Source organism: Salvelinus sp. IW2-2015, linkage group LG32 (genome assembly GCF_002910315.2).
Source record: "Salvelinus sp. IW2-2015 linkage group LG32, ASM291031v2, whole genome shotgun sequence".
NCBI lineage: Eukaryota > Metazoa > Chordata > Actinopteri > Salmoniformes > Salmonidae > Salvelinus > Salvelinus sp. IW2-2015.
This window is the reverse complement of record NC_036871.1, coordinates 7,138,337-7,150,146: the sequence shown is the minus strand read 5'-3', so window position 1 is coordinate 7,150,146 and position 11,810 is coordinate 7,138,337. Positions and strand designations below refer to the sequence as shown.

General features: G+C 44.2%; 1 protein-coding gene across 1 annotated transcript in view; it reads right to left on the bottom strand.

The window, feature by feature from the left end:
- Positions 1-4,476: 4,476 nt before the first annotated feature.
- The window catches only part of LOC111957062 (low-density lipoprotein receptor-related protein 8-like), a 181,249-nt gene continuing 173,915 nt past the window's right edge, over positions 4,477-11,810 (bottom strand). Inside the window, 3 exon segments of the mRNA XM_023977787.2 lie at positions 4,477-5,614; positions 7,197-7,265; positions 10,630-10,926. Of these exon segments, the coding sequence (XP_023833555.1) occupies positions 5,268-5,614; positions 7,197-7,265; positions 10,630-10,926 (713 nt within the window). The 3' untranslated portion in view covers positions 4,477-5,267.

Genomic DNA, 11,810 nt, shown 5'->3' with positions numbered 1-11,810 from the left:
GATTTTGTATTGATATGGGGAAAACACATCACACCCATTGTGCTCTGTCTATGTAATGACATAAATGGCCAGCGGATGGCGCTATTTTTCCATACTGTTATAACTGCGCGCATGGAATGAATGCTACCCTGTCTGAATGTCTTTCAATTCAGACACGTACATTCTGTACGTACGGGATTAGGAGATATACAATCCCTTTGTAATATGACACACAATTCTTTCTGGTGAGTGCTACTCATTGGTAGTAGTGCATCTGGATAAGGTGAGTCCGCCCCCATGAAATGCCAAAATGCTTTAGGCTTTTACGAAAAGCTCCAATCCATTACTTGTATTATAATAATCATACAAGCATTCAAAGTAATCCACCTTGCGCTTACACTTTGAAATTCAATGCCCTGTCAGCCATAATAGATTATATGAATTCTTGGTACTGGACCGGTAGGTCTCATTCTCTATGCTGGTATGTGTATGTATGTGTGAGGCTTGGCTGTATAGAGATATGGAAATTGTGTGTGAGAAATAAGACTGAGATAGAGGCAGTGTGTGTGATAGTGAAAGATAGAGTGTGTGTGTGTGTGTGTGTGTGTGTGTGTGTGTGTGTGTGTGTGTGTGTGTGTGTGCATGTGGTTGGCTTTATCGCCATGGCAGCAAAGCCCCGCATTTCCCCATGGGATCCCCAGGATGCCTGTTGCTGTCTGTCACACTGACCCCACGCCTGCAGTGTTGCATCCCCATCACACAAAGAAGAGACTGAGTCAGCACTATACGGTATCTATTACAGCCACACACACGCTCGCTCGCACATTAGAATGCAAGCACACCAACACACAATCACACACTTCCATCCCTGTTACAGAATCCAACAACAACTGCAATACCAAGTAAATATAAAGAGAGACCTACTGTATGTCATTTATATTCATACAGTATATGGTGTGTGTGTGATGCATCACTGTCACAGTAGGATGAAGAGCTCCATCCTCTCCATCATCCCCAGCCGGTGTTCACGGGGCTCGGATTTAAGGTGTCCATCTGGGCTCTAGTCTGGAGGACCAACATCTGTGACGCATCCCTGTCTGGCCAAAGTTCAACTGGGCTCCCTATGCATCCTGCATGATTTCCTGTTTAAATGGGGATCATAAAGGAACTATGCAGATGAATGGTGAGTTTAACTTTCGGGCTGTCAAATGCTGCCTRAAAAGTTAGCATCCTTGTGGAARGAGACKATTTTTGCTAATTAGCAACGATGTGGAGTCTGTGACTTGGTTTGCTCGCCGCCACTACACACCTGAAATGTCCCGCGTCTTCCGCCAGCTACGCCATTTTAACGTAACGCATCGCAAATGGACTACTCTATAACTACAGTGCAGACGCAGTCCACATAAGACAATGTCGAAAGTCCCAGAGATTCTTGGTCAGTCTAATGTGTCTTGATAGGTGCTCTTGACAGAAATGATGTCTGTAAACATACGAAGATACAAATATTAAGAGAAGCAGACGGAAACAAAATGACACAGGGAAGAGATTTGCAATGAAGTTTTATATAGCAATATATAGATATTTAAGAACAACTTRATGAAATGATAAAAAGGTGAGCGAGACCATTTTGTCAATTCTGGGTACAGATGTTCTCATTTGCATGTACAGAAGTTGCTTGAAAAGAACCTATCCCCCACAGCGAAACAGCAGTACAAAATAAAAAGAGGGAAAAAAAGGCACCAGAAAACAACCATTCATACTATAAACACTGGGGTTGAGAAACAATGAGATATGGGAAATACTGAGGGGGAACCACGTTGTATTACTTGTACTGATAAAGAAGTACACGTTTGGAGAGAGAGAAAAGGATATCAAATGAAGCAAGACCAAGTAACAACACAAAACACTTGGGCGGATAATTCCTATTTCGTACAGTCAGGGATTGCAGTGCTCTTTTATACAAATAAATTCATATACTGTCATCAACACTTTATTCTTATCTAAAATCTTATGTACATATTTTTTTTTTTTTTTACAGAATTGTATAATACTTTATCAAAAACTTGTTTGCAATATGAAAATGTATTTACAAATCATGATTTCAAAAAACACCCTCGCAGTTACTCCGGTCCCAAAAACATACTCAGCATGCACTCATTCTGATAACAATGCACACACACACACACACACACACACACACACACACACACACACACACACACACACACACACACACACACACACACACACACACACACACACACACACAACACACACACCACACACACACACACACACACACGCACACGTTCTCCCATGCAACACACACAATACAGAAGGCATTCTGAGAGGGCTGAGCAACAAAGTGTACAAAACGTTTCCAATATGGCTGTGGAATGAACAAAAATACTCGCACACATGCATAAACACACARACAGGCACACACACATATCCACCCCCACTACACACACCTATCAATCTGTCTCTTTCCAAATCCCATTTCACCCCAACACCGTGATCGACAATACTACAATGGAGGGGACTCAGAAATGTACATTTTCTGAGRGGATCACCAATGTGCGGGACAGGACAAAAGGAGAGGTGGACAAAAGACAGTCGTGTTTACTGACAGGAGAATCCAACCTGACTGAACCTCATTACTGTTTAAGGCCGTGTCCCAAATGACATCCTTTCCCCTACATAGTGCACTACTTTTGACCAGAGCCCTATGGGTATACCTATGGGTCCTGGTAAAAAAATGTAGTGCACTATAAAGGGAATAGGGTGCCATTTAGGAAGCAAGCCAAAATCTGCCACAGTGATGTCYGCCACCAAATCAGCTGACAGGGGCCTTTTGTCAGCAGTCGACCTCCCTCTGACTGAGTGCCTCCTATATGAAAGCTCACATTGACATCTTCTCAAAGAATGAAGACAGGGGCATGGATGTTTGTGTTCGCGTGTCTGGTGTGTGTGTGTGTGTCTGTCTGTCATTGGAGTGAGTGGAATGCTTGTGTTTGTGAAGGGCGAGCGATTATGCATGCTGTGTGTACATAGTATCTTCCTAGTGCAAGTGAATGTTTCTGTAGTTCCGTCCAATTTATGGAGTTCTGTCCTTGAGCTGTTCTTGTCTATTAATGTTATGTATTATGTCATGCTTCATGTTCTGTGTGGACCCCAGGAATAGTAGCTGCTGCTATCTCAACAGCTAATGGGGATACTAATAAAATACCCCCTGTGTATGATCTCTTGAGGGTGAGTGACTCTGTGTGTGTGTGTGTGTTGTACTGACAAAGAGAGTAGATGGGGAAATAAAATGAACAATAACAGATTACAAATTCACCAGTGGCCGTGGAAAACAGCTAAAAAGAGGAGAGGAGAATAATAGCCGAAATGATTCACCTCAGTACAACAACCRTCTAATTGCTTTTCTCAAACGGTTAGCTAAGCATTAGCCTGGTAGCCATTAGCCATATCTGGTTCTGCTTTAGCCTAGTTAAACATTAGCCTTCTAGCTAGCTAATTCTGCTCTAGCCAACTCTGTTGTCATTATCATACCTAAAGGCTGGTAGTCCATCTATTGACATGTTGTTGCAGTGATATCATGAAAATTATATTTACAAACTTGGTTGTTTGTATAAACACAAAATTGACATCATGAGCATCATGTTGTCACGTGATAGTGAATTACATTCTATCCTTCGTATAKATGAGAAAACATGGAGGAAGCTGCCTTGCTCCTAATCTTTTTAAGTGCTGCCTTTCTCCTGAGAAGAGATGAATATTTGCTTGTTTGATTTSTCATACCCACACCTAGTCTAGAATTAGATTGACTAGATAGCCAGCTCAGCTAAAGTCAGTTTAATTACAGGTTGGCTACCAATTGCTAACCAGGATTTTTTGTTGTTGAGAATCTTTGGAGTCTTCCCTCTCAACGGCAAAGAGACAAGGGTGCTCCATAACTAAACTTAACATCTGCTCTACAAAACATACAGTCGTCCATAATATTAAATGTATGTATATTCTGTATGCTAACGCAAGCTAGCTAGCTGTCAATCAGGCGTTTGGAATTTATTGTCATGGTTATGTAGCGCCAGTGGCMCTATCTACTCGTGACAATGGACACTGTGGCAGGGTCAAAGTAGAACAGTTTTCACCGTCGTGATGATCTACAGACAGTCAGCCTGAGTATAAATGAAATGTACTTTTGACCAGCAATACTTGCCGCATTCTAATTGTCTAGAGACATGTCGTAGACACACACAAAAGCCTTAACACGGATACTGTTAGCCACTAGCAAGACGTCTTCACTGGGCCTAAAAATCCAGCCTACCGCTAATAACTACAAAGGCTTCTCTCGCTAAGCCTTACGCTTTCTTTTGGATCCCAAAGCTGCCACAAAACTTTCTCAACGGCCCTTTGCCCTGCTTGTCCTCTTGTAGCCTTTAAGGTTCAATCAGGAAAACGTCAAAAGAAGAACTGTAGAGAGTACACAACACACACACACACACACACACACACACACACACACACACACACACACACACACACACACACACACACACACACACACACACACACACACACACACACACCTCTCTCAAACCTTCCACTCCAAGACAAAAGCCCTGACCAAAATAACAAAACACTATGACATCTTTAGTAATCGTGAGGTGAACGATAAAACGTGTTGAATTAATAGCTTCAAACTATACAGATTGTCCCATCAACCAACTAAGGTGCTGCCCTCATTTTAAACCTCCTCCTAAAAAGCCAGAGAACGAGGATCCACCAGGGATTTAAAATGGAGAGCAWAAATGTATAACGTCAAGGGCAAAGTGAATCTCTTGGAACTCCTCTCGGCCTTAAACGTGAGACAGATAGCACAGCTCAAGACTGCTGAAATGGATCAAAAGTGGATGAACAGAATTGGTGTCGACTCAGTTGCAACTCAAGTCCAGTGATCTAAATTCAATTGATTCGTAGAGAATTCAAGAACTGAATTGACAGGAATTCAAACCGAACCAACCCCAACTCTGACATAACATAAATAAACCTTAGAAAGTGTTGAAACTGTCAATTTTGTGTGATGAATTGGCACAGCATGGTCCCGAATGGCTGGATGTGATGATAACATCATATGTCCATCCCTTGAACAGACTCAGTGAGTGACCCCTGACCTTGGTACGGGTGCATGTGTGTATGTGTGTGCGCTTGAGCAGCGGCCATCTTGAAAATTAACCCCCTGAGCAGCCATTTAGTCTAGCCTCCATCCTCCTACTTTTCCCACCTCACTTAGCCGTAGTGGACAGCATAGGCTGCTCCGTGTACCAGTGAGTCCCCGGGTCGGGCATACTGCCACCCAGTGGCAGCGCGATAAACTGCGGGCATGTATTTCCGCCCCCGCCGACTACGCCACACCCCACTCCAACTGGGTACGGGTGATGCCCGTGCTGGCCGCTCATGCCACTGTCCGTCCGTCCGATGTGAATCTCGTCCTCTTCGCCCTCGCCTGTGGTCTTGCGGTAAACGGGGTTGTCAAAGTTCATACTCTTGGTAGAGTTTACACGATAGTTCCGCCAAACCAGGTAGACGCCAGTGCAGAGCAGACCGAAGACCACTGTGGCAACAATAGGAACTGCATGCGTTTAACACACAGTGGCAGGGGGAAGGGATGGGGGGACACGGGGAAGACGGAGGAGTGTTAATGTTGTCGGACCATGAGCATCGTGAGATGACAGGCACAGAGCGGAAGTATAGCAAATCAAGGCATGCGGATGGACAGAGGGGGAGGGGACGGAGTGAACTGGCCTTGTGCTGGGGATTTCTGTGCTAGGCTTGGTGGATCAATTGACATTAACATCATCAGGGAATAATCTCATAACTTCGAAGAGCATGGTTTGTAGGCAGGTAGCCATATAGTTGTCACAGAACTTCAAGCCAAGCCAGATGGACATATCTGAGAGATCTTGGCAAAACTGAGCTTGAGGCAGTATTSATGAAAAACAGTGGGTACGGTTTGTAACAGAGGAACCGCAACTGTCCAGCACGCTTTCAGCAAGCTCATAAAACTGAGAATTGACTATAATCTTTTTGTGTTGTATATTTTACTATTACATTTAAGTATTGAGAGAGAAGTGTGTCTGGAAGCTAACATGACTTAATTTGCTACTTCAATATAATATTTATATTGAGTATTACTTCGGCTCGCAGGTTAGCTTTAAGTGTAAATGAAATACACTTATATATGAGCTGGATTCAAAAAAAGAGTTGCAGATTATCTTCAGTCAAAAGGTGACATCYTTTCATCACCATTTCATCATTTCAAAACCTGCCATAGCATCATAATACTATTACTTTTGCATGCAACTTTATTACCGTATAAGGGTATCCTGTCTGAGTCACTTTATGCAGATGAGAGGCGTTGCCAGGTGAAGGGGTGCAACCCAAAAGTTGCTGGGTTATTTAGGCTGATTGGCTAATTCCCTGCTGACCTGTGTGCCCATCACCCTTGTCATTAGAAGGGCAGGAGAGACTGGCATTTCCCATATGCCTTCAATATGCCCTCATTGCCCTACATGTAAAACCTCAGCTCCACATTAATTATGATAAAACACCCCAGAAAAGAAGAGTAGCATAGGGTTGTGTTCATTACGGCGAGCAATGTAAAACGTTTTGCAGCGTAAAACGAAAATGAGCTTTTCTTATTGGACAAATCCACTGTTTCAGTCAGTATTATTCCATTTGGAATGGGTGTTTTCTGACTGCCTGCAATAATATATCCAAACAAACTCGCCTGCCACCATGGTTGTTTTGGTTGGAACGTACCCGACACACCATAAATGAATGGATATGCAGTGGCAGAATGTCAAAACACAGACACACAATGGTTTCTGAGTGGCCATGTCTCTAGGCATGGTCCCTCTGGTCCAAACTGAACCAGGATCAGTGGATAGTGTAGACAATAGACTAAATATAGCAAGCTTGGGTTCAAATACTATTTGAAATAATTGTAACTACTTTTATCTATGCATGATTGAACATACCTGGCTTCATGAACCCTCCATCTGGCACTCTAGGCAGGCTAGGGCAAACACTCAAAGTATTTGAAAGATTTCAAATACTATTTGAACCCAGGCCTAGTAGGGAGTAGACTAAATATAGCCGGTCAGACAGGACAAGCAGCCCCTGTGGGGTACAGAGAGAGGACATGTACTTACCTATAGGGATGACTACTCCCAGAACTGCCACTGTCAGGTTCTCCCCCAGGAGAAAATGCTCACTTCCAGCTACAGAGGAGGAGGCATGGAGGCAAGAGAAAGAGAGAGGGACATAGGAGTGACAGAGCGAGAAAGGGACATAGGAGAGAGAGAGGGACATAGGAGAGAGAGAGGGAGAGAGAGGAGTGGGGGAGAAAGATGGTGAAAAAAGAGTAAGGATGACAAAGGAGAGAGAGAGAGAGAGAGAAAAACAGAGGAGTGTCAGAGAAGAAAATAAAAGTGGGAGAGAGAGAGAGCGTGGTTAGCCCTGCTATTAGGTGTGTGTGCGTTTGGAACATAGTTTCCATTAGGAAAATGTGGCACCAGACAACGTGACCGGGAAGATTGTAATTTACCGGCCATTTGAGAAATTTACCGAACCCATATGGATTGGGTTTGTAACCCATTAGGGTGTCCACCCACGGTGCTCAGGAATCCCATTTCGATTATGGTAATTCATCTTAACAGAACATGCAACTCCCTAGTAATGAAATAGCCGATAAAACGTCAGTTTCTAACATTTMCCAAAATGCAATTCGCAGGAAAACACCACTCTAAACAGCGCACCTGATGAYAGCGGTTCCATATGTGAGAGAGATGAAAATCTCTTCTTCATTTTTTTGTTGCTGTGGATTGTTTCAAATCACAAGCTCYTAGGCRTATGSCTAGTTGGGAGGCCCGCAAATTTGGGCAGCGCACYTGGCAATAGGCCMAMCTGATTARTAAGTTGCYGCTGTCAGTGAAAAGCATCTAAAACGTGTGAATTGGATGTGTATTGAGTATGATTTGAAATGTTGAGACYAGAAGAAGGGGATGGGTGTGTGGCGAKGATATAGGCAAGTCTCTCTCCAGAATGGCTCAGTTGTCTCCCACAAATTCTTGCACATTCATTGTTTCATTGTGTGAATTGTTTACCCTTTGATTGTTTATTTTTGATCAATTCCCCATTACATGTGTCACCAGTAGTAAATGTACTGTTAATCCCCGTCATTTGGTTCCATTCATTTCTGTTACAGTCAGATTTCACAACCTGCTACACTTCTGAGAAACAAGTTTTGGTTAATTTCATAACCATCATTTCCAAGTGTTCCATGTGAGCAATGAGCATGTGTCTGGTTTCTCTGCCCAGATAATGTTGAGGGAGCGCGTGCGCCTGAGCAGGAATAGAAGTACCTGGCCTGCTGTGCGGAAATGTAGGAAGTGGTGAGATTCACCACGTCCCTCACTAATAAGCTGKGCTTCTAAGTCATTTTTTCTTCACCTCACACAGTAAGTCAGCGAAGTCTGTTTTAATAACATCCACTGCGGATTATAATAGATTAAATATATAGTTCCCCAGAGTAGGCTATTGAATTTTCTTTCAGCAATCTCACCCTCAATAGTCAGCAATCCTCGGTGTGAAAGAGCAATGGAAGTTATAGGCCTACTGCTGCATTYGCCTATAGGCTGTGAGTTCCATGCGCTCGTTTCTTTAGCTGCCAATGGATCACAGGGGTATCAATGTGTCCATATGGCAGAGGCTGGAGATCTCAAATTAGTTGAATTTTTACTTTTAGATTGGTAACAATTTAATTCAGATTTTTACAATTAACCACATGAKAATGATTTTGAGAAACGAAAATGCGCATATGAAAATCATAAACGGCACACAGATCGGTAGCAACGGTAGGATAAGTGTAAGCTTCCCGGAGCTTGAAATTCACGTGCAGCCAATGAAGTCTTAATAAAAGAATTGCCTCCACGTTTCGATGGTCAGATTTTGGCAATAAGCTACTTTGAAGCAAGGTAAGACATGCATCATAATATGAAATAAAATGTTCAGGTTTCAAACAATTAAGTATGTTTTCAGAACGCATACTGTCTCCAGCTCAAATTGTAAAGTGGTGGGTGACTCGCTGATGGCCTGTCGCCTGCACTTGAATGGTGAATGGGAGGCGAGCTTCAAWTACCAGTTCAGAAATAAAAATAGTAGCTCTTTTTAATTGTGCACCAAAACTGTTTTTAACAGGCGATTGCATTTAGAATTGTTGCGCAATGAATGGGCTTATAAATGTTATCCCCTTTTCTCCCCAATTTTCGTGGTATCCAATCGCTAGTAATTATTATCTTGTCTCATCGCTACAACTCCCGTACGGGCTCGGGAGAGACGAAGGTCGAAAGCCATGCGTCCTCCGAAGCACAACCCAACCAAGCCGCATTGCTTCTTAACACAGCGCGCCTCCAACCCGGAAGCCAGCCACACCAACTTGTCGGAGGAAACACCGTGCACCCGCCCCCCTCGGTTAGCGCGCACTGTGCCCGGCCCGCCACAGGAGTCGCTGGAGCGCGATGAGACAAGGATATCCCTACCGGCCAAACCCTCCCTAACCCAGACGACGCTATGCCAATTGTGCGTCGCCCCGGACCTCCCGGTCGCGGCCGGCTGCGGCAGAGCCTGGGCGCGAACCCAGAGACTCTGGTGGCGCAGCTAGCACTGCGATGCAGTGCTCTAGACCACTGCGCCACCCGGGAGGCTTAAAAGCACATGTTGAGGAGCTGCAGGAGAAATCCCGCTCAGAATAGGCTCTGTATGCTGTGCATGTGTGATTGTTGTGTTGAATAAATAAGATACATGACAACTCACGAAAATACACACACAGGCCAATTGAATTATAAAAAATGACACAAATAAACCTATAGAACGATAAGCATGAAGATCAAACGTATTTCCATCGACTGGGATTTCTATCAATTAATAAAAAACATTATTTTGCATTGGGCAACACATTTTTTTCCCGGCTTTTGACAGCTAACAGAAACCCTGGTTTGGAAATGAYGCAGTATTTGGCAGGAGACAAAGTGGTGGTGGACTAGGCTACGCTTTATCAGATAACACTCTGGCTGTGCCCAAAATGACACCCTATTCCCTATATAGTGCGCTATATGCCCTGGTTAAAAGTAGTGCATATAGGGAATAGAGTGCTATTTGCACCCATAATGTCCAGGATGGTTTCTGAAATATGATCATGTCAAATTCAGGTGAACTGATCATTTTATCGCTGTAAACTGCTGAAAATCACACTTCCATGCTAATGGCTGTAGGTAATTTCTTCAAATGATGTTCCCCTCTCCCTCACTGTCCTAACGAGTTCCAAATCTGACAGGAGTGCTACAAAGAGCTGGTTTCTGAAATGTTAAATATTGCGATCTTGCTCAAGAACTGTAGGTAATTACTACAAATTCATGTCAATTAAACATAGTACACACAGATACATATCTGGTACACACGCAGACATAGACAGACCTGTTACACACACACACACACACACACACACACACACACACACACACACACACACACACACACACACACACACACCACCACACACACTGGTGGCCACTTGATGGCACTTACAGTGGTGAGAGAGGTTGCTGTCCTCCTTGATGACATTAGTGTCCCCAGACCCTACTGTGGTGGAGGTAGTGTGATCCAAACGCCGACCATCTTTCTCCTTCACCTCTGCCCCAGGTTTGGCAATGAGGAGGGGTTCTGGGGTGCTGGAGGGGGCGGGGGTGAGGTGGCGGACCCCGGCATCTGCCTGGGACAACCCAGAAGTGGAATGGGAGTCCMCTTTGTCCTCCTCGATACTTGCCGTGATGATGACTACCGAGCTGGTGGGGAATGGCGACCGTGTGGTAATAGTCTCATTTGCTAAAAGAACAGGGAAATACAATTAGTTACAGTACATCCTTGTATGTATGCCATATCAACTATATGTAGCTGTTTTACAAGATTAGAACAGTAAGATTATCATAATAGAGTATTACTCAATCAAACCTCAACTATGGAAAACTCCCGATGGCGCCGGAAGTACACTACATGACCAAAAGTATGTGGACACCTGCTCGTCCAACATCTCATTCCAAAATGATGGGCATTAATATGGAGTTTGTCCCCCCTTTGCTGCTATAACAGCCTCCACTCTTCTGAGAAGGCTTTCCACTAGATGTTGGAACATTGCTACGGGGACTTCCTTCCATTCAGCCACAAGAGCATAAGTGAGGTCGGGCACTGATGTTGGGCGATTAGGCCTGGGTCGRAGTCGGCATTCCAATTCATCCCAAAGGTGTATGATAGAGTTGAGGTCAGGGCTCTGTGTCGGCTAGTCAAGTTCTTCCACACCGATCTCGACAAACCATTTTTGTATGGACCTCGCTTTGCATGGGGGCATTGTCATGCTGAAACAGGAAAGAGCCTTCCCCAAACTGTTGCCACAAGTTGYAYGCACAGAATTGTCTAGAATGTCARAGTATGCTGTAGCGTTAAGAATTCCATTCACTGGAACTAAGGGGCCTAGGCCAAACAATGAAAAACAGCCCCAGAACATTATTCCTCATCCACCAAACATTACAGTTGGCACTATGCATTGGGGCAGGTAGCGTTCTCCTGGCATCCGCCAAACCCACATTTCTCTGTCGGACTGCCAGACGGTGAAGCGTGATTCATCACTCCAGAGAACGTGTTTCCACTGCTCCAGAGTCCAATGGTGGTGAGCTTTACACCACACCAYCCTACGCTTGCCATTGCACATGGTG